This window comes from Sesamum indicum, linkage group LG15 (genome assembly GCF_000512975.1).
Source record: "Sesamum indicum cultivar Zhongzhi No. 13 linkage group LG15, S_indicum_v1.0, whole genome shotgun sequence".
Classification (NCBI taxonomy): domain Eukaryota; kingdom Viridiplantae; phylum Streptophyta; class Magnoliopsida; order Lamiales; family Pedaliaceae; genus Sesamum; species Sesamum indicum.
Genome location: NC_026159.1, coordinates 1090997 through 1114265, shown reverse-complemented (window position 1 = coordinate 1114265; position 23269 = coordinate 1090997). Strand labels below are relative to the sequence as shown.

Genomic DNA, 23269 nt, shown 5'->3' with positions numbered 1-23269 from the left:
CCCAAAAAAAAAAAAAAGAAAAAAGAAAAAAGAGACAGAGAGAGAATAGTTGGGCCTGGTATGGGATTGTGTCACCAATAACCATAAAAAAACGGCTAAGGAAATAGTTCGGGCCGAAAGGCGCAGAGGCGCAATTCATCATTTACCTTGCACTTGCATCGAACGCAGAAACGTGCTTTCTCAAATCCCAAGCCACCCAGTGCGTGCGATTAAGATTTTGACCAAAAGTTTTTTAATTCAAATTGCCAGAACTGTCCCCTCGTCACCGCAGGTAGCAGGCTACGCCCCCCTGCGGAGAAAGGAAAAAACACCCCTCTTCCGACTCCTCGGTCTGATCTCCAATCCAACTCCGACTTCTCTCTCCGTTTCACCTCGATTCGGTTCCTCAAACTCGAATTCTGATTGTTGGACTATTGCCTGACCGGTAATCACACGCTTTCACTTCCAATTCTTTATGTGATTGTTGCTTTTGATTAGTCGGAAGGGGCTGTGGTAGATCTTGCTTCGATTTTGTTTTGGTGTTGGATTCCGCTGCCATTAATTTAGATCTGCGCACTTGAGTTGTTTATTTCTTATGCATTTTTGTGTTAGATTTACGGGGTAGGAAAATGTACTTCCATGTGATGGTAGGTTCCACCAATTTCTCCCTGGAATTTGATTTGAATTTGAATCTTACCCTTTTGCTTTTGTTAGCTGATTAATCATGCACTTCTATTTACTCTTTTTTTATTTTTTATTAATTGACTGAATCATTTAAAATAGATCACTAACTGTGCTTAAGAGACTGTATTTGATAACTATTTCATTTAGATTGGAAGATACCCGATATTTTTGTTGAGATCTTTTATTTTCAATATGCCGTGAGTGGCGTCCTTTTAAACGAACAATTTTACATGTGTAATGAGAAAGGAAATGACATTTTGGTGGTGCAATGACGTAGCCAAGTAACTTCTTTCTAGCTAATTGTCAAGAAGTTATTTCTTTTCCTATAGATGTCCGCTCCATTTTTTCTTTAACAAAATTCTTCCAAGCTTTACTTCTGTCCTGCATTCAAATAATGATTCACGGGACATATTCTTCTATATTTTCAAGCAACAAGATGGAAATCTAATAGCGGAATATGCTTTCCAAAAGTGAAGTTTCGTAATGATCCCATTTTGTATTCTTTAACTGGCATTATTCTGTTCACTACTAGATTAAGTAGGATATTACTGGATCAGTTGAGTTCTACTGTCTTCCCATATTCTGTTGTCTAACCAGCACTTGCCTGCCTATATATTCTGTCTCAGTAAAATCTTATAGTGTCAAGTCTATTGATCTGTTAATTTGTGTATAAATTGTGAAGGGCAATACTTAACTGGGCTGGAGGACCTTCCTCATGCATATATTATATCCATAACTTTGTGAGAGCATAGAAGCAAGATGACTATGAATTTGCTAAATCAGAAAGAGGTCAATGGGTTGGATGAGCAGCCCGACTATTTGTTCAAGCTTTCTGGTGGTGCTGTTGCCTGTATGGTGAATTCAGAAATAGGTGCAGTTTTGGCTGTGATGAGGAGAAATGTGAGATGGGGAGTTCATTATGCCTCGGATGATGAGCAGATAGAGCATTCTCTCATAATATCCTTCAAGGAACTGCGGAAGAAGATATTTGCATGGCAAAAACATTGGCATACCATTGATCCAGTTCTGTACCTCCAGCCATTTTTGGATGTCATTAAATCTGATGAAACTGGTGCACCAATCACTGGTGTTGCTTTGTCATCTGTTTACAAAATCTTAAATCTACAGATACTTGATTCAAAAACTGTGAACGTAGATAATGCTTTACACCTAATCGTTGATGCTGTGACAAGCTGCCGTTTTGAGGTGACCGATCCTGCATCGGAAGAAGTAGTACTTATGAAGATTCTTCAAGTTCTTTTGGCTTGCATGAAAAATAAAGCATCTGTTAGTTTGAATAACCATCATGTATGTAGTATAGTGAATACTTGCTTCCGAATAGTCCATCAGGCAAGCTCTAAAAGTGAACTTCTGCAAAGGATATCCCGCCACACAATGCATGAGCTTGTCAGGTGTATCTTTTCACACCTTCCTGACTTGGGCGATGAAAGGCATGATTTGGATCATGGAAACAGGCCTTCTCCTAACATAGAGGTAAAAGGAGGAGTTACACTTTTATGTGGCATGTTTTACCAGCTTTAGAACTGCAAGATGCTTCTGTCACCATGATTGATGCCAAGCCTGTAAACACTAGACTCTAATTTGCTTTACAGTTTGAATTATTTCATTAAGGATACAAATATAGAGACCTTGGATAAAGTAAAATGGGACAGAGAATCTTCTTTAGTTTGTTTACCTTTAGGGTTAACAATTAGGAACAAAACCTTTTAAAGATAAATTTAACAGATATAATCACTGCAGTTAGGTTAGAAAATTCCTCACCACAAAGGATGGATCTTTAAAGTTGTTTCATGCCCTTTTTGAAAAACTTCATTCTTGTCTGGAGATGATTATCCAGGTTAAATTGAGTGGTTATCAGAAAAAGATACTTCCTATAATTGTCTGTCGTCATTCATATGTTTAGTGACAAATTTATGCCTTGTTGAGGGGGATAAAGTTTATGCTAAGTTATTCATTTCAGAAGCACTTACTTCCGTTGCAGGATGATGGAACAGTGCAAAATCACACTCTTGAGGAGAAGCAATATGTCGATGGTTATGCTTCTGCAGATTCTGACATTAGTAAAAATGAGAATGCCCATGGGAAAGATAGCACCTCTAGTGCTGAATCTTTGATGATGGATCCTTATGGTGTCCCAGCAATGGTGGAAATATTCCACTTCTTATGCTCTCTGCTAAACGTGATGGAAAACATTGAAGTTGGTCCCAGATCAAATCCAATAGCATATCATGAAGATGTTCCTCTATTTGCTTTGGGTTTGATTAATTCCGCTATAGAATTAGGTGGGGCTTATTTCGGAAATCATCCTAAATTATTGGCTCTGATACAGGAAGAACTGTTTTACAATCTGATGCAGTTTGGTTTGTCGATGAGTCCACTAATTCTTTCAACAGTGTGTAGCATAGTTCTCAATCTTTATCATCACCTCCGTACTAAATTAAAATTACAGCTTGAAGCTTTTATTTCTAATGTGTTGTTGAGAATTGCACAAAGTAAGTATGGGGCTTCCTACCAACAGCAGGAGGTTGCTATGGAAGCTCTTATTGATTTCTGCAGGCAGCCTATGTTTGTCATCGAGTCATATGCCAATTATGATTGTGATATATCCTGCAGCAATGTGTTTGAAGGCCTTGCAAACCTGTTATCAAGGAGTGCTTTTCCAGTGAACAGCCCTTTATCTGCAATGAACACCCTTGCTCTGGATGGTCTCACTGCTTTGGTTCAGGGTATGGCTGAAAGAATAGGCCATGATTCATCCAGTTTGGGGGAAGCTTCCCTAGAACTTGAGGAATATAAGCCATTCTGGACTGTGAGATGTCATGATTATAGTGAACCTCTTCACTGGGTTCCGTTTGTTCATAATATGAAGAACATTAAGAAAAAGTTGATGATTGGCGTTGATCACTTCAACAGGGATCCCAAGAAGGGTCTTGAATTTCTTCAAGGATTAAATCTATTGCCTGACAATCTGGACCCCAGAAGTGTAGCTTGCTTCTTTAGGTATACAACTGGACTAGATAAAAATATTATTGGGGATTTTCTAGGAAGTCATGATGAATTCTGTGTACAAGTGCTTCATGAATTTGCCAGGACATTTGATTTCCGGGACATGAACTTGGACACTGCTTTGCGTATTTTCTTGGACACTTTCAGATTGCCTGGGGAGTCCCAGAAGATACAGAGAGTGCTTGAAGCATTTGCTGAGAGCTATTTTGAGCAAGCACCAAATATTTTGGCCAATAAAGATGCTGCGCTCCTGCTGTCATATTCTTTGATACTGCTCAACACAGATCAACACAACGCACAGGTCAAGAAGAAGATGAGTGAAGAAGATTTTATTCGGAACAACAGGAAAATCAATGGTGGAGATGATCTTCCTCGAGATTTCTTGACTGAGCTTTATCACTCTATCTGTGAGAATGAAATCCGTATGGTACCAGATCAAGGTGGTGCTGGTGCAGTTCTGACGCGGAGCCACTGGATTGGTCTAACACACAAAGCAAAGCAGACATCTCCATTTATTGTCTCTGAGTCTGGATCCCACCTAGACTTTGACATGTTTACTATATTGTCTGGTCCAGCAATTGCTGCTATCTCAGTGGTGTTTGATCATGCAGAGCAGGAAGACGTCTTGCAGTCATGTATTGATGGATTTTTGGCCATTGCTAAACTTTCAGCATCATACAATTTGAATGAAGTATTGGATGATTTGATTGTCTCTCTTTGCAAATTTACAACCTTGTTGCATCCATCTTTCGATGAAAATTCAATTCTGTATTTTGGGGATGACACAAAAGCTAAGATGGCAACTGTAGCAGTTTTTACCATTGCAAACCGTTACAGTGATCACATACGTTTAAGCTGGAGAAACATACTGGACTGTATCTTGAGTTTGCAGAAGATAGGCCTTCTTCCAGCACGTCTTGCCAGTGATGCTACTGATGAGTTGGAGTCTTCTCCTGATAATGATCAAGTTAAAATATCAGCTACTCCTTCACCAGCACCTCAGGTAACGGTTCCTTCTAGGAAATCATCTGGGCTAATGGGCCGGTTTAGCCTACTGTTATCTCTTGATGCTGAAGAACCTGCACCCCAACCCTCAGAAGAAGAGCTTGCTGCTCGCCAGCGTACTCTGCAGACAATACAAAATTGTCACATTGATACCATTTTTGCTGAGAGTAAGTTTCTGCAAGCAGAATCTTTATCACAGCTTGTTCGTGCTCTTGTCGTGGCTGCAAGACGTCCTCTTAAAGGGAATAACTCTCTGGAAGATGAAGACACAGCTGTTTTTTGTCTGGAGTTGCTGATTGCAATCACTCTAAACAACCGAGATAGGATCATGCTTCTATGGCAAAACGTTTATGAGCATATTGCCAGTGTTGTTCAATCAACTGTAATGCCTTGTGCCCTTGTAGAGAAGGCTGTATTTGGGCTCCTTCGTATATGCCAGCGGTTGCTTCCTTACAAGGAAAACCTTACGGATGAGCTTCTCAAGTCTCTGCAACTAGTATTGAAACTTGATGCTCGGGTGGCTGATGCTTATTGTGAACCAATTACACAGGAAGTAATGCATCTGGTGAAAGCAAATGCAATGCAGATCAGATCTCATATGGGTTGGCGGACAATCATATCTTTACTTTCAATCACTGCTCGGCATCCAGAAGCATCTGAATCTGGATTTGAGACTCTGTCTTATATCATGTCTGATGGGGCCCACCTGTCACCCGCAAATTACGTGCTTTGTGTGAATGCTGCCCGGCAGTTTGCCGAGTCTCGAGTAGGTCATGTCGATAGATCTGTCAAATCCTTAGACCTGATGGCTGGTTCAGTTGTTTGTCTGGTTACATGGTTTCACCAGACTAAGGAAGCTGCTGGTGAGGAGGCTGCCGTAAAGATGTCTCAGGATATACTGGAAATGTGGATGAGGCTTGTGCAGAGTCTCAGAAAAGTGTGTGTAGATCACAGAGAGGAGGTCAGGAATCATGCAATTGTATTGTTACAAAGATGCTTGACAGGAGTGGAAGGTATCCATATTCCAACTGATCTATGGCTACAATGTTTTGATTTGGTAATCTTCACATTGCTTGATGAACTGCCAGAACTGGCTCAGCAACAGTCTCCAAAGGACTATCGTAGCATGGAAGGATCAATGATATTTTCGCTTAAACTCTTGTCGAAAACATATTTACAGACCCTGAATGATCTGTCTCAGTCAACTTCATTCTGCCAACTTTGGTTAAAGGTGCTTGGTTGTATGGAAAAATACATGAAGATGAGATTCAGAGGGAAACGGAGCGAGAAGATCCATGAATTAGTTCCCGAGCTTCTTAAGAACACACTGCTAGTGATGAAGACGAGTGGGATTCTTGTGCCGAGTGATCCTGTTGGAGGAGACAGCTTTTGGCAACTAACTTGGTTGCACGTGAAAAACATAGCCCCGTCTCTGCAGTTAGAAGTATTTCCCAGTGAAGAATTGGAGAAGTTGCAAGAAAAACATGGTAAGGCTGGCTGTAGCCCTCTCCCTGATGGAAATGGTATTGTTCCACCAAATGAGACCACAGCATGAGAATGATCATTCATCTGTATGTTATAAATACAAGGATGATGCATTTATCCTGGGGAGAAGAAGTTCAAAATTCCTGCAGCAGTGATGCTGGTATTAGATCATCTACTATTTGGTCTGCGTTGCTAGATATGTACTACTTCTTAACCCCCTAACGGTGAAAAGATGGATGACTTCTTGGGGAGGCCATAAGCCATTCATTTGGTGGCTCTATTGTTTGTGTTTTGGAGGATGACAGACAGAGGGGTTGCTATATCGTTGAAATGTTTTTTTGGCAGCATTATATTGGTAGAGCATAATACTATATTTTGTACAATAACATAGAGCATCTAATATACTTACATTGGACTTGTCAACTCAAATAAGATAGGTGGTTCAAGTTTCCAGGATATTTTTTTCCCAAGGATTGGTGTATTCAATTGTAATTCTTGTCTAACTTCTCTTTACCACATGAAAATTAATTTGCCAAATTTCAGGTGCGCTTCTAACTATTCTTGGGCACATTACATGCTTGGCCTGTTTGTATTATTTCATTATTGACGTAATATTGAAGGAATTTTGTCATGCCCTTTTAATTATTAGTTAGGAGGTTTCTTTTACTTTTCCTACCCTAACAACAGGCATGCATTAATGTTATCTTGAGGCGTATAAATGCGAGATTGACATTATGTCATATTGGCCAAATTCAAGATTTTGTTACATTAACACGCTTTAAGACAATATTTAATAAGATTGAACTCCCTCTATTTTTACAAATTACAATTGACAGCCAACAGGTATGCCATGTTCTTGACCCATCAATGGAAACTCATGAGAGCTAATTTCTCTAATTAGGTCTTAATTTAGGGGTGGTGCACGTAATTTACTCCTAAATTGAATGTTTTCTTGATGGACATATCCTGACCTGAAGACAAACTCCATGAATGCAAGTGTTACAGTGTAATTTCCTCATTTTTTTTTATTTTTTTTTCCCGCTACAGAGACGGATCTTCAACCCGATTCTCCAGGTTATTTTCATTTTCCTGGATCACATAAGGGTTGTGCTTCTTGTCGCTAAGCGAAGATTTTCAAATTTTGGGGTCATACTACAGATTGGATGGGAGGTTGATTTATCTTTCTTCTTTTTTTCTCTCAATTTAATCATAAAGTTTACGATGAGCGAGGTATTTGAAAGTTACGAGCGCCAGTATTGCGAGCTCTCTGCGAATTTATCGAAGAAGACCTCTTCGGTTAGTTATCTTGATGGAGGTTAGTTCAAGCCCTCATTCAATTAGGAGTCCTAGCTTATTTATTATTTATTTCCCTTCACATATTGGTGAATTAATTCTGCTCGTTTTTGCATTCCTATACCGTATGGCCTTTAGATGTTTATAGTCGTGTGAATTTTCAATAGTAGAAGGTTTAAGCTAAAAATATATACGTGAATTAAACTGAACAAACATGCAAGAGAATTCTCCTCTTTACTGTTATCCTAATTGTTTCTGCGGCGTCGTGAATTTGAGACCTGCTGCAGAAATTTTGGTTGCGTTCCAAATGTCAAGCTGATTACTTTATTCTGTATTGCATAGGATGAGATGTGACACCTGATATATGATAACTGGGATTCGATAGGCCCTGCGTGTTCCGTTTATTTTCTTTGGGGAGTGGTGGGGGTACCATGGCGTAAGGTTTGATCTTGCTCCTATTTCATCGGAAACATGGACAAAATTGGGATCTTCTATGCAAATTGTACGTGGTGTTTATTCTTTCCGTACACTGGGGTGGGGGTACTTGATATCTTTATATTTCCATGTTTCTATTTGATAATCGCTCACTCAGTCATAGTTAGTTTAAAGGTAGGTTTTTAGAGATAGTCGCTCACTCAGTCACACTGATTTCCTTGTTTAACTGGTGAAATGGACCATCTAAGAAACCAAGACTTATTTCTTCACAGAGCAACAGAAGCAAAAGATTTCTGAAGTAAGAGGTGGACTGGATGAGGCTGAAGCTTTGGTACATATTAACCCATTTCGATCATATTTCTTTCTGTTTGTTTCTCATTGAGTTATTTTTAGAGTGTGATTGACCGATAATCTTATAGATACGTAAGATGGACCTTGAGGCCCGTGGTTTGCAGCCAAACATTAAGGCAGTGCTTCTTGCCAAGCTGAGAGAGTATAAATCTGATCTGAACAATTTGAAAAACGAAGTAAAGCGAATTGCATCAATGAACTTAAACCAGGCTGCCCGGGATGAGTTGCTGGAGGCAGGGATGGCTGACACATTGACGGTATGTTTATGCCGTTCTGTTTATGGTCTTCCACTCTTTCTTTTTGGGTTCGGATATCATTTCTTCTAGAGAATATTCAGAAAAATGAGCGCTTCCATTCCTGATGCTTGTCTAATTCTTGGAGCTTGCACTTGACTCAGCAATTATACTTTTATATGATATCTGTATTGCATAAACTTTTGAGATAATTTGGAATATTCTTGCTCGTTGGTCAACATATACTTCTTGTCCTACAAAAACTCCCTTTCAGAGGAGCTTATATATATATATATATATATTTATATTTATTATTTTTTTCCAGTAACATCTACTTTTGTTTTGATCCAAAGCACCTTTTTCTTCCGTGATTTATTTTAAAATAGGAAAAAAACCCTTCAATGGAACACTTAGGTTGTAATTTATAAGGGTAGGGAGATAGATCATTCTTTTACTTCTGCAGAATTTATAATGTGTTTATGGTGATTATCACAGGCATCAGCAAACCAAAGGGACAGATTGTTAATGTCAACTGAAAGATTGAACAATTCCGGCAACAGGATCAGTGAAAGTAGAAAGGTCATGCTGGAGACAGAAGAGCTTGGTGTGTCACTTCTTCAGGATTTACACCAACAACGTCAGTCTCTCTTACATGCTAATAACACGGTATATCTTCTTCATGTTCCACATTTTCTTGCATCCTATTGCAATCTGCAATATGAAGAAAAAATTGCCCTGTCTCTTGCTTTAATGAGTGTGAAACCCCATTCCTCCCTAAGTCCTAATGCAGAAGATCTTTCAAACTCCTTATTTCTTTTGGTGTGAAAATATTTGTTTCCTATATGATGAATCCTGAAGAGTTAGAGCTAGGTAAGACTGTTGAAATGGAGTTCAAATTACATTGTGCTTGGCATGCCTGATCATTCACATTTTCTGTTCCAGCTACATGGTGTGGATGACAACATAAGCAGGAGCAAGCGAGTTATAACTTCTATATCAAGGAGGATGAGCCGAAACAAGTGGATTATTGGTGCTATAATTTCAGTACTGGTTCTTGTTATCCTCTTGATCTTGTATTTCAAACTTGCTAAATGACCAAAAGAACCACATAATTTTGAGGAACAGTTTAGTGAGTTTCTTCTTTTTGTTATGTTCGTTAATTTAATTAACTCGAGGGTCCAGACACTCTCATTTGATGTGACTTTAAAATTTTGAATAGTTACGATTCTACTATTTATTAGTACTACTATTTTGATATCTATTGCCTTGTAAAACTCAAACTTGTGCAATACTTGGAGCCGCTAGGAAAAATCCAGTTTGAACTTGAACCTGTGGGTTTTGGTGGCCTGTTAATGAAGGCCGACAAACAAATCCAAGTGTTAGAGAAGTGGCTCGACATTTTTTTCACTGTGTGCTGAAATTTATATGAAAAATGGATTTTTAGATGCAAGCTTGAGTTTGTCAGATAGGTGATGCTTGTTGATAGCTTGAGCCAAAACTAGGAAGGACTTGTTTCGCTTTACTTCAATTAGTGCTCTATTAAGAAGACATAGCTATTCTTTGGCTCCCTTCCTGAATAGGGTTAAATTTCACCTTCAACATTGAATGGAAACATCTGTGGTAAAAATTTAAAAAATAAAAAGAAAAGAGAGACATGTCAACAGTCAAGAATGTCCACATGCCAATGCAATTGGTTGAGACGTTGAGTGAAAAGGGAAATTTTCATTCGGGTCAAGTTTGACACATGATAAATATAATATATTTAGGTATTATTGGTGTCTGTACAATTTAAAAATTAATGTACAATAAAAAAAAAATAAATTCGATGACAAGTCTGGTACACCCCATTCCGTCAGACTAGATGTGAGTAATAATCTTTTGAAAAATAACTACATGCCATTAATTATTTCCGCGGCATCTCTAAGTTCTCAATATCCACTCGGGTCTACTGAAAAGGCCATAAGAAAGTAAGAAAATGTTGGGCAAATGTATATTTACTTGCTATTACATTGAAATTCCAACAACTTAGAAGCACTATAAGATTTGACGAGGACAATCGGTCCATCTATTTCGACGCTTCCATTGGAATTTGTAGACTACTGTGGTAGGTTTTCTTATGAGATGGCCAGCTGTATGCTCCACTCCCTCTTCACTGGCTCGCCATTGCCGAGCCCTGATGAGATCTTGCGCTCGACACTCAGGTCTGGGTACAGGGAAGAAGGTGCACGCCACTGCCATCACGAGTGGCCTCCTCAACCTTCCGAAAACATTTCTTCCCAACATTATTCTGCACATGTACGCTGCCTGTGGAGATGTCTTGGCGGCACGCAAACTGTTCGATGAAATTCCCATAACAGAGAAGGATACGGTCGACTGGACCACGCTTATGGACAGTTACAGCCGCGGTGGGTTATCCATGGATGCCCTTAGTTTATTTGTTAGCATGCGAAGGGAGGGGGTATTGATCGACGATATCACAATGGTTTCCGTGTTCAGTACTTGCTCTAAGGTGGGAAACAGTGTGTTTGGAATTCAAGTCCATGCTTGCATGATCAAAATGGGTTTAAATTTTTGCGTCAAACCGGGGAACGCTGCTATGGATATGTATGTCAAGTGCGGGCTAATGGGCGATGCTAAGACGTTGTTTGATGAGATGACTGGAAGAAATGTTGTTTCCTGGACTGTGCTATTATGGGGTGTGATGAAATGGAAAGGACTGGAGAGAGGGAAGAATTTGTTCGATGAAATGCCGGAGAGAAATGAGATTGCTTGGACTATAATGATAGCGAGGTACGTAGAGAATGGGTTTAATAAGGAGGCTTTTGGGCTTCTGACAGAAATGATCTTTGAGTATGGATTCCACTTGAATTGTGCTTCCCTTTGCTCATTGTTATCGTCTTGTACCCAGTCGGGGGATGTTGTAATGGGTAAATGGGTGCACACATATGCACTCAAAGCAACAATAGATGCCTTAACGGATGTTAAGTTTGGCACGGCGTTACTCGATATGTATGCTAAATGTGGTCGGATTAATACTGCTATTCGAGTATTCATGTCTATGCATATGAGGAATGTGGTTACATGGAATGCCATGCTTGGTGGATTGGCCATGCATGGAAAGGGTGCTATGGTTTTGGAAATGTTTGATCAGATGTTAGAAGAGGCCAAACCAAATGATGTGACTTTCACAGCTGTGTTAAGTGCTTGTAGTCACTCTGGGTTAGTTGATGAAGGTCGGCAATTGTTCTACAGCCTTGAAAATGTGTATGGCATAAGGCCTTCAATGGAGAACTACGCATGCATGGTGGATCTTTTGGGTCGGTCTGGACGTCTCGAAGAAGCAGAGGCTGTGATACGAGGCATGCCAATGAGACCAAATGAGGTAGTCCTGGGGTCTTTGTTAGGAGCCTGCAACGTGCACAGAATGCACGAGCTGGGGGAACGTCTTGTAAGAGATCTGGTTCAGATGTATCCATACAACACTGAGCATCATGTCTTGCTCTCAAACATGTATGCTTTGTCAGGCAAGATAGATAAAGCTGATTCTTTGCGCAGGGATCTAAGAGACAAAGGAATCAGAAAAGTTCCAGGAATTAGTACCATGTATATCAACGGAAAAATTCACCAGTTTAGTGCAGGGGAGAAATCACATCCAAGGATCAACGAGATATACTTGATGTTGGATGAGATGATTCGGGAGCTAAAATTGGCCGGTTATGTACCCGACACAACCTCCCAGATCATATATGGTGGTGGCGGCGGTGGTGGGGATGATGATACCAATGAGCAGGAGGAAAAGGAGCGAGCTTTGCTGGCTCATAGTGAGAAGTTGGCTGTGTGTTTTGGTCTAATTAGCACAAAAGCTGGGACTCCTCTTTATATTTTTAAGAACTTGCGAATATGCCAAGATTGTCATTCTGCATTGAAGATAGCGTCGAAAATCTACAATAGGGAAATAGTTGTAAGAGATCGCAATCGATTTCACTCATTCAAGAATGGTTTGTGTTCATGTTCTGATTACTGGTGACCTAGACCATAGAATCCAGGGAAACGTGAACAAACATGGAGATCAATGTATTGGATTTTCAAAATGTGTTACTTCATTTTATGCAACAGTTACGCTTACTGACTCCCCATTCATAATCCTGCCATTCTTGTCGCCTTAATGCTGCCTAAGATGTGGAATTGTGGATAAGCCAAGTCACTCTAGTTAGAGAGTTGTTGCATGGGGTGACTTGACCGCACCCAAACGGACTTGTTAAAATTGTTCTACAAATTCACGTCGTGGGGATGTAGCTCAAATGGTAGAGCGCTCGCTTTGCATGCGAGAGGCACGGGGTTCGATCCCCCGCATCTCCATTCCTTACTTTTATAAAGGACCATATATTTTTCTTTTTTTTGCGTGGTTAATGAATTGAAACACAGAGGCAGATGGACTTTGTTCAATAAGCCATAGCAAAAGAATGGCGTAGGCAAGCACAGCAGGAGAAAACTTCAATCATTTACAAACACGAATTCTGTGACAAATTTTGGGGGTTCCTCAAACTTCCTCCACTTTTCAACAGCCTTTATATGTTCCTCAAGAAGACGTATATCACTATCTGAATTGACCATCAGATCAAATCCTGAGCTCATGCTAATGCCTTTGGTCTTTCCCTCTTGAATTCGCTATAATCCGCAATCAGGCTGCCGTTAACTTTATCTTTCATGTTCTCCACCAATCTCTTGAGAACCTATTCACAAAGCAGAACACACAGCAACCTTACTTCAGAAACATATCCTACATATTCTTATCTATCTCTGTGTAAAATTAAGCCAAAGTAAAGAACGATACTGAAACAAGAACAAGTCAAGGGCAGATGTCTAACCGACTCTGCAACATCTCGACGAATATCTTCAGGAACCAATGCAAGCATAGGAGGGAGGATGAAGCTTATACTCATTTGTAGTTGACCTTTCAGCCTGCTTCGTGGTCCGCGTCTGTCGGGGTACAGAGCCCCTTTTACACCAAGGGAAAATTGAGATGGCTTGAGCATGTCATCCAATCCCTGGAGCTCCCATCTAATCTGCATGATGATTGCTAGAGGTTGGTGTTAAGAAATGCTGGAGGCAAAAACAGTAACCGCTAGCAAATGGTGTTGATGAGATCATTGAGATGTTTGTGCATTTACTTACAATGTCAAGCTCAAGAACCTTTGAAATATCTTGAGGAACTCCAGGTGGGTACCCCTTCCCACAAGATTTACATCTTAACCTCATGTCAATCACCGGGGACACAGTCAGGAATAGGAATTCTATTGGTAGCATGTGAACTCTCCACTCTTCCTGCATGTGATTAATACAAAATCATAAATATCTCTCTCTCTCACACACACACACACTAACCAACTACTGCAGCTTGGCTGCTTCAAACTCTCTGATAGTTGAGTTCTCAAAACCCACGAAAGTGAGAGGAGATCACATAATATATTCAACCAAATTCGAATATATGGACCAAACAGGGGATATATTGTTGCTACAAGCACCTAATTTCATGTTCTGATCATTTGCCCTATTGCAAGTTAAACTTCTAGGTTCAGTTACAAAAGTCTTGATTGGGCATCCAAGATATCATTTAAAGCGTAATTTCCCTGCTATCTGCTACAAGTAATAACAATCAGCGACCCCTTTTCCCACAATTCCATTCCTAAGAACCCCTTCCCATCTTGGTTTGACAATGTGATTAGTTGTCAAAATGAAGGTAATTTGATTGTCAAAGAGGTGTGTCCTCATCTGCTCTATACAGCGACCAAACGTTCTGGTACGGACAGTTTTTATAATCTAGCATTCATGGTTCTTTGAGTATTAAAATGCATCAAACAATCTAATCCAAGGTACTTGGTATATAGTTGTAATGGAAGAAGCCAAAATAAAGGGATAACTTTGCCAACCAAAAAGCCAAAAGAAAAGGAAGAACAGTGAAGGACAAGAAATAAGAAAGATAACCTCATTGAGTTGCTGGCTCCTACGTTTATCAGGAAAGATGGCTTTAAAAACCCTGGGCTTATCTTCCAAATACACATCAAACGAAGCCTGCCGGTTTCAAACTCAAACTCTAAATTAAACCCCGTAAACAGAAAATCTTGCTAATAACAAAGATGAAAGAGGGAGACAGCAACTGAATCATTAATGAACACAAGTTAAGAGCTTTGTTGTTACCCCAGGAGTTTCATATAAAGGGATGTCGGTGGAAATTCTGGAAGAGTAAGTAGACGGATTCACCATCTGAGCTTCTACTTTCATTACCCTCAACCTTTTTCCAACGTTGCATTGCCATTTTGCACTTAGCTTAAGCGGGTATACCTTGAAATGGCCGGGTAACAGGGCGTTGCGGCATGACTGCGCCGCCGCAACCTCACCCATTTCAGCTGTTTCTTCGGGAAGATCAAAATTTGAGGCTGGCGAAGAACGGAAGGGAATGGGAGGCATTGAAGAGGACAACCATATCTGAGTTTAATAGTTTAGTCATCTGATGTGTCCAGTTATTAATGGTTCAAGACTTCACGGGGAGCCATAAGCGGGACCCTTCAACACCCAACATTGTCCTGAAAATTTATATTATTGCATTTATAGAAAACTCACTCATAGCCCATATGCAATACACCAATTTTTTCCAAATTAAATTACAATCAACTTTGTTAAGGCTCCGTACAACTTCGCATTTCACATGCAAATTGAAGTATGTGTGAGATATAATATGGAGTGAATAATTATTTGATTTTAGGCGTTTAAGGTGCAAAATGTGAATGACCCAACCCATAAAGAATTGGATTGGACCCGAATAGTAGCCATACGTCCACGTGCCCACATCTCTCCTACACTATACTACTACATAGTGGTGGTAATAAATCTGAGATCCAAGCCCATTTCCACCATTATATACTACTACTATATATATACATACATTGGCCATCACATCCCCATCCCATCTCACAGATATCCAGAATCCTAAATTACCCGATCAATCAACCATGTCTTACTTCCCCAAGGGCCACCACGACACCGGCGACGAGGTTGATGACTTCGATGAGTACGATCCCACCCCCTATGGCGGTGGATACGACATCGCTTTGACCTACGGCCGCCCCCTCCCTCATTCCGAAGAGACCTGCTACCCCAACACCTCCTCCGCTTCCGACGACTTTGATTACGATCGCCCGCAGTATACTTCCTATGCTGAGCCCTCCGCCTACGCTGATGATGCTTTGGACAATGAGTACAAGAGCTACGCACGCCCCAGGCCCCGACCTTCCCAGCCTCGCCCAGGTGGTGGGTATGGTGGAGAGAGTGAATATGGATCAGGTGGTGGATCCGAGTATGGATCTGGGTATGGCAGGAAGCCAGAGTATGAGAGGCCCGATTCGGAATACGGATCCGAGTATGGGAGGAAGCCCGAATACGAACAGTCGTATGGATCCGGTTATGGTAGGAAACCCGAGTACGAGAGGCCCGATTCAGAGTACGGATCCGAGTATGGGAGGAAGCCCGAATATGAGAGACCCAGCTCTGAATACGGATCGGGGTATGGTCGCAAGAGTGAGTACCAGGAACCTACTTCGGAGTACAGCTCCGGCTACGGGAGGAAGCCCGAGTCTGAATACGGTGGATCCGAGTACGGATCAAGTTATGGACGGAAGCCTGAGTCCGAGGAGTTTGGATCTGGTGGCTATGGAAGGAAGAGTGGGTATGGGGAAGAGGAAAGCGGGGGCGGTTATGGGTATGGGCGGAGAAATGAGTATGAAGAGGAGAAGCCAAGCTATGGTCGACCCACTTATGAGACTGAGGGGTACGAAAGGCCCAGCTATGGGAGGTCTGAGGAAGAGGATTACAGGAAGCCAAGCTATGAGAGGCGTGATGATGATGATTCTGGCTATGGCCGAAAGAAATATGTGAGATTTTCTGTTCCCTTCTTCTTTATTACCATGATTCTTGTGCTATACGGTTATCTCTTGTTATTAGTTAAAGGGCGATGCTTATCATTGCAAACATCGATTACTACTGGACTGTCCTTGTTTTCTGATACTGTCTGTATGTTGTCATTTTTTCTGTTAGCTTCTTGATTATAAGCTTTGGAATCATATGATCCTGATGTTACAGAGAATATTAGAAGTAACTTTAACACATACGAATCTTTGTTATCAAAACTTTGGCCTTGTAAAAGTTGGTTTAGTAACTATAATGAATTCACTCATACTGATTGCCCAAGAATAGAGTCATTACTAGTACCTACAATACATCAACATGTATTAAAAGAGTTATTACCGTCAGCATATCCATGTTATTGAGGAAAGAAAGTAGAGTGAAAGAGGTTTCCTGAGTAAAAAGTTGCAGTGTAATAGGTGGCCCAAATTGGCTGATACCATAAAAAATACTGTGGCTGTATATGAAAATTTGAGAATCATTTGCTGGTTCACTCACTGATCTATCCAATAAATCTTGCTGTTGTTATTCGAATAATGGAGTGGATCAGTTTATGATGTTTTTATTTGGACAATGTAACTACTTCAGTTCTTCAATTCAGATTCCATGAAGAACTGTTGGGTAGAACCGTAGAAGAAAGACTTCTTAGATTTATCAGTGCCAAACTTTTGGTACTGTATTGGTGAATCTTTAACTTCTAAGTCTATACAATGCTTTATTTGGCAGGGAGATGATGACGAGGACGACGATGATGATGAGAAGCGTCGCAGTAAGCACCACCACCACCATCACCATCGCAAGCACTATGACGATTAAGTGTAATGCTTGCTGCATTCTGATCAAGGATCATATCATCCCGTATTGAGATACTAAATAAATAGTTGGTGTGTGTTTTTCTGAATGATGTTTGTTTTGAGTGTTCTAAGCATATTGGGTTGTAGCCATATGCAGAAAATAAATATGAAGAAGTACTTGCATGGCTTATGTAGGCCTGGACTATGTGTGTGAATCTTTATGCTTCGTGATGTTTAAACTTAATAAAATCCCAGATATCTGGTAATTTATGTTTTTACTCAGTTTGTCATCTATGTGAGCTGATCTTGTGTGTATTTTTGTATGTTTGCCTCGTAAATGATGCACGTCTTCTCAACGCCTCTGGTGGTGTGTACGGACTTGAATTGGAAGATGATTCATTGATGCCCTGGATAGTTATTTCCCATCTAGTAATTTTGCTAGGTTGTGAAAATTTTGATTGTTTCCTCATAATATTTAGTATCAGTTCTGAAGATTTGATACTTTGTTCATGTGATTGTAAGAAAACTATGTGAAGACCCTTTTTGAGCAAATATACAATATGCAACTCAAAGCGAAAAGCATGGGGTGGGTTAAGAATAGCAAGAATATCAGCCTTGGCAGCAAATATCATTAGCAGCAGCATCTGTACGCTAATAAAATTAAGTGAGTTATTGTTCTTGTCATCTTACACAAAAACACGTCTCCTCGTCCAACTTGCTGTTCAAAACGACCAAATCAACTCAACTTTGGACAGAGCGAGAATGCAATTAAATTAATATCCTTGCAAACAAATAATGTTTCCCTTTCCCTATTCAATTTTTATAGAAATAGCAACAAGTTGGATAAGTTGACTGGTTTCTAAATAAGTGCATGTCAATCACATTTACGTGGTACCTCCAAGATTGATGCAACCGACCATGTATTTCTGTATTACTTTATCTCTGTTTAACAGCTGTTTAACCACTTTGAATGACAGTGAATTTGGTGATGTACAGAGACAGTGAACTTTTGGGTTGAAAAAAAAGAGGCAATGGGGGCGTCGCATGCTGCATGTCCAAAAGTCAATTTTTCTTTATGATGATAATGACTATAATATTGGGTTGCCGTCTTGTCAACAAGACTCTTTAATTAATATAAGAAAGCTGTTGTTAGATAATTACCATCTATTAAAGTAGCAAATTAGGAAGTTGTACCATCAAATACATTTGACTTTTGGCGGATTAGCCACAAAATAAATTATATTTCAATTAAGTAATGTAATTAAAATTGAATATCAACTTATTATAATAGAGGTGAGAAAAAACCATATTCAACATGGTCAGACTCAATCAACTAGGGAATACTATTTTTTTTTTTTAGTTATATATCAATCAAATGATAATTACGATTTTATCGGTATGATTTGAATTCAATCATCAAATTCAGATAAAAACTGTTTATTGAACAAAGGTTTCTATTTAGATTTGTATGTGAAGCTTGGATGTTTTTACTTTATCAAGCGCGTAACAAATCCAACTAATTTTCATTTATTACAGTGTTTTTGTCAAGTAATATGATTAAACATGTGTATGGAGACTGAATTTCATTTTTGGTGGGAACAGGGATGATACAATTACAACAAAACAATTAAAAAACAGCAAAAATGCAGCTGTCATGGCAAATGATTATGAATCAGTTGAAAACGAGTAGAGAATGGAGGTACAGATCTTTAGACCAAATCCTGTTCAAATCTCTAAGACACTTTCTTGTCTTTTTTGGAATTATAAAGTAGAATGGTGGGTAGTAGATTTTCATTACAAGAAAACACAATAATCAAAAGATTTCGTCTTGTCTCAAATATTCTACCTATCAAGTTTGCATTTGCAAAATCACGCGTCATTAATTGTCTTTATTTTTGGATCGCCATTGCCAACCACCACCAAGAACTCAGAGCCAAACATCTTCAGAATCATCGAGAACTCGGAATTGGATTTTGTTTGTCTTGAAACTTAGCAAAGATGAAGTTTGGGAAGGAATTAGCTTCCCAAATGGTGCAAGAATGGCAGGCAGCATACGTGGATTACAACGAACTCAAGAAACTGCTGAAAGATCTCTTGAGGTTCAGAAAGAATCACGCATTGCCATCATCCCCTGGCCCTGCGGCCCGTCAACGCTCCCTGACGAGGAGGCTAACCATGTACAGGGCATTCAGCGGGCTGACTGGCCTGAGGGGATCCCCGAGGAAGAGTGAGGATGAAGTGATATTGGTGAGTGCGGTGGAGCAAGAGGGCTCTGATTATTATTACCAGACCATGTTTTTGAGGTCATCGGAAGAAGGCGGAGAATACGAGCTCATGTTCTTCAGGAAACTGGATGCGGAGTTCAATAAAGTGGTGAAGTTTTATAAGGGAAAGGTGGAGGAAGTGAAGAGAGAGGCGGAGGAGCTGAGCAAACAGATGGACGCACTTATTGCTTTGAGGATAAGGGTGGAGAAGCCTTATGTGGGAGAGGGATTTGTTCCGGCAGAAGTCAGGGTTGCAGCAACTGCTGGGAACTCAGCTCCTGCAACTGTTATTGCATCAGTCAATGGTGTGAAGCAAGGTAAGGCAGAAAGAAACTTTTGCAGACTGTTGCTCTTTTTTTTCTTTGATAAAAGAAGTTGAAGTTACTGTAACGGTCTCATGTTTCGTTCTTGAGTAGTCTTCTCCATTCTCAATTATTCTTCTGTTTTCAAACGTTGAAAAGGAGGACTACGAATGGATGTAATCCAAGAAGTTGAGATGAGCACTGAGGGCAATTCTGTAGGTGAACAGGTGAGCGCCGAGAAGAACAGGAAGGACGGTCGAAGCTTTAGGCCTGCTTCTATAGATGTTTTGGATCATGTAAAAATAAACGTTGATCCCGACACTCCAGTCTCGACTTTAAGAAATGTTATCAAGAGTTCAAAATCAGACCCATCATTCAGCAAGGAGGAGCTGACAAAAGCAGAAGAAAAATTGAGGAAGGCCTTCATCGAATTTTACCAACAGCTTCGACTTCTGAAAAGCTACTGGTAAAAAGTTTCTCTCAATTGTTAGCCTGTTACCTTTCCAGTGATTGAAGTAGACTGACATTTTTGCTGTATTGTGCGCCAGTTTCTTGAATATGCTTGCACTCTCCAAGATCATGAAGAAGTATGACAAGGTAGTTAAATTCCTACTCAATCAAAGAGAAATGATGTTATTTCCTTATGTTTTGCTCTCACTTATCGACTTATTTGCTTGCAGATCACTTCAAGGAGTGCTTCAAAATCTTACTTGGAGATGGTTGACAAATCTTATCTTGGCACCTCTGACGAGGTTTGTACTTGAAGACGTGCTATTAATTTCTACGAGGGTTCAAATTCAAGACTGTTTGGTCTTCATTTTTTGCTCTCATCTGGTCTCCCAGGTTAACAAACTCATAGAAAGACTAGAAGCCACATTCATCAAGCACTTTGCAAATGGCAATCGCAGAAAAGGAATGAAATCTTTGAGGCCGGGACATAAAAAGGAGAGACACAGAACAACGTTTTTCCTTGGTAAGTTGTGCAGAAAGGAACTTGTCATCCTTTCAGCAATCTCAGCACATATAATATGTACTCTTTGCCCATTGAAATACAGTATTGATATGAAATTCTTTCAAATGATTGCGATGAAGTGATTGGTTAATTTCCCCTGCAGGTCTTTTTACTGGTTGCTCAATAGCACTGGTTGCTGCTATTATTGTCTCCATACATGCCCGGAATCTTCTTAATCATGAGGGACGAGGGCAGTACATGGATAATATATTTCCACTCTACAGGTATAAATGTTTTAGCTACTTACAAAGCCGGCAATGGCAGAGCTTTTTTCCTCGTTTCTCCACCACTGGAATAAGTGAATGAGGATAATCTACTTCATAATAGTAATGGATAATTTTTCATTGCTGCAGCTTGTTTGGATTCATTGTCCTACACATGATCATGTATGGATCAAACACATACCTTTGGAGGCGATTCAAAGTCAACTACCCCTTTATATTTGGATTTAAACCAGGAACAGAATTAGGTTTTAGAGAGGTTTTCCTCCTTGCTTCTGGCCTTTCTGTACTTGCATTAGCTGCTGTACTTTCAAACCTCGACATGGAGATGGATCCAAGAACACAAAGTTTTGAAGCACTAACAGAACTGGTTCCTCTAGGCCTAGTCACTGTAAGTTTGCATCTATTTTTTCTCCTCGTAGTATGTGAATTAGTACTAGAAAGATGCAGAACCTTATTTCCTAGTAACACTTTTCCCTCTAAGATCCTTAATTGAACAACCGTCTTCGGATTTTTCTGATATTCCTTACAGGTTGTGCTTCTTATAACCTTCTGTCCTTTCAACATCATTTACCGTTCAAGCCGCTTTTTTCTCCTTCGGTGCGCATGGCACTGTATTTGTGCCCCGCTGTACAAGGTGCTTCAGATTTCTAAAAGAAGAAGAAAGTAGATGTAAACTGATATTGTTACCTCATCATCATCTCTGACTGGCTGTTTTTGTAGGTTACTCTTTCTGATTTCTTCTTGGCAGACCAGTTAACAAGCCAGGTGCGACATTGTCCTCATAATAACTGTATACTATCGTATAGAGATATACATCAATCCCAATCCACACTCTTAAATTAGAAAACAACTATTAGCAATTATTGCTTATCAAGGAGATATTCCGGTCTTCATGTATTTCAGGTTCAGGCTTTCAGAAGTTTGCAATTCTATGTTTGCTACTACGGGTGGGGAGACTTCAAAAAACGATCAAACAGGTGCCTCGAAAGCAATGTATATGAAGTTCTATATATTGTCATCGCCATCATCCCTTTCTGGTCACGGGCCCTTCAGGTAAGTTAAATTTGTGGATCAACACAAATTTTGTGTTCAATCTTCTCTATATTCAAATAGCAACCTAACTCTTAGCTGCTCTAATAAATTCAGTGCCTTCGCCGCCTATTTGAGGAGAAAGATACCATGCAAGGGCTAAACTGCCTAAAGTACTTCTCCACCATAGTGGCGCTCGTCATGAGGACAATATACGATCTTAGGAGAGGACCGTTTTGGAAAGTCATGGCGGCATCAACCTCAGGAGTTACCACGGTCTATAACACATACTGGGACATTGTCATAGATTGGGGTCTTCTGCAAAGGAATGCCAGAAATCCATGGCTCAGAGATAAGCTGTTGATATCAAACAAGGCTGTATACTTTGTGGCAATAGTGAGTATTCGTCTCGTCTCATTATGGTTTAAAATCTTTGGAGTGATTAAACTTGTGATGCTTCTTCAACAAACCATGCTAATACGATATAGTTTCAAATTGCAGGTAGTGAACATTCTTCTAAGACTTGTATGGATGCAGCTGGTTCTTGATTTCCATGAAGCACCATTTCTCCACAGGCGAGCCATGGTTGCAGTGGTTGCCTGCTTGGAGATACTCCGCCGTGGGATATGGAACTTCTTCAGGTTTGAATGGTGATTCATACATTGGATTACATCAAACTGTCGAGGTCTGATGTTAATGAGGATGAGTTTTGATTGGACAGGTTGGAGAACGAGCACTTCAACAACGTAGGCAGATATCGAGCATTCAAATCAGTACCCTTGCCATTTCACTACGAAGATGAAAAGATTATGTGACAGTACATGAACACATTACAGATTCTTTGTATACAGAAGAAAATCACATGAGAGTTGGAATTCTTTTGCATTGTTTAGATTTCTTGAGAGAAGAGTGAGAGATGTACAGACAAATAATGGTTAATATGAGGCTTTGTCGACAGTATTTATTTGTTTTTTGTTACAAAAAGGAAAAAGTTGGGATTTGTATGTACGCGACGCGACAGAGTAGTTATAGCTGTCATCAAGAGCCAAGACCAAGAGGTCTAAACCTGGGAACTTGAGGTGAACAAGAATAGTTATGCAGTAAATGGTGGACAACTTATCAAGCCGCAAATTCAGATCAATTATATTTGTTTCTGGAAATCTAATAAGAATCCTATTTTTCCGTTTGGTAAA

At 39.9% G+C, this 23269-nt stretch overlaps 6 protein-coding genes and 1 non-coding gene across 8 annotated transcripts; 6 read left to right on the top strand and 1 right to left on the bottom strand.

Moving 5' to 3' along the window:
* Positions 98–6679, top strand: LOC105177279 (ARF guanine-nucleotide exchange factor GNOM). Its single transcript, XM_011100364.2, has 3 exons — positions 98–424; positions 1346–2157; positions 2666–6679. The coding sequence occupies exons 2-3, from the start codon at positions 1423–1425 to the stop codon at positions 6248–6250; spliced, it is 4320 nt and encodes a 1439-aa protein (XP_011098666.1). The 5' UTR covers positions 98–424; positions 1346–1422; the 3' UTR covers positions 6251–6679.
* LOC105177278 (vesicle transport v-SNARE 13) lies at positions 7236–9735 on the top strand (the record flags this gene model as incomplete). Its single annotated transcript, XM_020699300.1, is given in 5 exon segments — positions 7236–7495; positions 8181–8239; positions 8328–8516; positions 8988–9158; positions 9435–9735. Coding segments are annotated over 5 exon segments (666 nt in total). The 3' UTR covers positions 9588–9735.
* On the top strand, positions 10305–12652 carry LOC105177276 (pentatricopeptide repeat-containing protein At5g15340, mitochondrial). The gene has a single exon (XM_011100358.2). The coding sequence runs from the start codon at positions 10609–10611 to the stop codon at positions 12517–12519; it is 1911 nt and encodes a 636-aa protein (XP_011098660.1). The 5' UTR covers positions 10305–10608; the 3' UTR covers positions 12520–12652.
* On the top strand, positions 12779–12851 carry TRNAA-UGC. Its single transcript has one exon. It is a non-coding gene; the product is annotated as a tRNA-Ala (tRNA).
* Positions 12907–14993, bottom strand: LOC105177275. Of its 2 annotated transcripts, XM_011100356.2 has the most exons (5): positions 14691–14992; positions 14478–14564; positions 13668–13817; positions 13361–13558; positions 12907–13225 (listed from the first exon to the last, which is right to left on the bottom strand). In XM_011100356.2, exons 1-5 carry the CDS (start codon positions 14958–14960, stop codon positions 13124–13126), a joined length of 807 nt encoding a protein of 268 aa, XP_011098658.1. In that variant the 5' UTR covers positions 14961–14992; the 3' UTR covers positions 12907–13123. The 2 variants fall into 2 exon arrangements, with proteins under 2 accessions (XP_011098658.1, XP_011098659.1); XM_011100357.2 differs by lacking the exon at positions 14478–14564 and having other exon boundaries at positions 14691–14993.
* LOC105177274 (uncharacterized protein At5g39570) lies at positions 15428–17533 on the top strand. The gene is made up of 2 exons (XM_011100355.2): positions 15428–16420; positions 17178–17533. Exons 1-2 carry the CDS (start codon positions 15503–15505, stop codon positions 17265–17267), a joined length of 1008 nt encoding a protein of 335 aa, XP_011098657.1. The 5' UTR covers positions 15428–15502; the 3' UTR covers positions 17268–17533.
* On the top strand, positions 18976–23036 carry LOC105177273 (phosphate transporter PHO1 homolog 9). Its single transcript, XM_011100354.2, has 13 exons — positions 18976–19826; positions 19971–20277; positions 20360–20408; positions 20492–20563; positions 20655–20784; positions 20927–21047; positions 21177–21435; positions 21577–21681; positions 21768–21812; positions 21951–22100; positions 22194–22472; positions 22578–22717; positions 22798–23036. Exons 1-13 carry the CDS (start codon positions 19244–19246, stop codon positions 22889–22891), a joined length of 2334 nt encoding a protein of 777 aa, XP_011098656.1. The 5' UTR covers positions 18976–19243; the 3' UTR covers positions 22892–23036.

What these genes read in the sequence shown, in the direction of transcription:
- LOC105177274 (XM_011100355.2), top strand. Translation starts at nt 15,503, where the DNA reads ATGTCTTACTTCCCCAAGGGCCACCACGACACCGGCGACGAGGTTGAT. An exon ending in GCTATGGCCGAAAGAAATAT is followed by an intron (nt 16,421 to 17,177) that starts GTGAGATTTTCT and finishes TTTATTTGGCAG; the next exon opens with GGAGATGATGACGAGGACGA.
- LOC105177276 (XM_011100358.2), top strand. Translation starts at nt 10,609, where the DNA reads ATGAGATGGCCAGCTGTATGCTCCACTCCCTCTTCACTGGCTCGCCAT.
- LOC105177279 (XM_011100364.2), top strand. Translation starts at nt 1,423, where the DNA reads ATGACTATGAATTTGCTAAATCAGAAAGAGGTCAATGGGTTGGATGAG. An exon ending in GGCCTTCTCCTAACATAGAG is followed by an intron (nt 2,158 to 2,665) that starts GTAAAAGGAGGA and finishes CTTCCGTTGCAG; the next exon opens with GATGATGGAACAGTGCAAAA.
- LOC105177275 (XM_011100356.2), bottom strand. Translation starts at nt 14,960, where the DNA reads ATGCCTCCCATTCCCTTCCGTTCTTCGCCAGCCTCAAATTTTGATCTT. An exon ending in GGAGCCAGCAACTCAATGAG is followed by an intron (nt 13,818 to 14,477) that starts GTTATCTTTCTT and finishes AATCACATGCAG; the next exon opens with GAAGAGTGGAGAGTTCACAT. An exon ending in GTCGAGATGTTGCAGAGTCG is followed by an intron (nt 13,226 to 13,360) that starts GTTAGACATCTG and finishes CTTTGTGAATAG; the next exon opens with GTTCTCAAGAGATTGGTGGA.
- LOC105177273 (XM_011100354.2), top strand. Translation starts at nt 19,244, where the DNA reads ATGAAGTTTGGGAAGGAATTAGCTTCCCAAATGGTGCAAGAATGGCAG. An exon ending in AGTCAATGGTGTGAAGCAAG is followed by an intron (nt 19,827 to 19,970) that starts GTAAGGCAGAAA and finishes AACGTTGAAAAG; the next exon opens with GAGGACTACGAATGGATGTA. An exon ending in ATCTTGGCACCTCTGACGAG is followed by an intron (nt 20,564 to 20,654) that starts GTTTGTACTTGA and finishes CTGGTCTCCCAG; the next exon opens with GTTAACAAACTCATAGAAAG.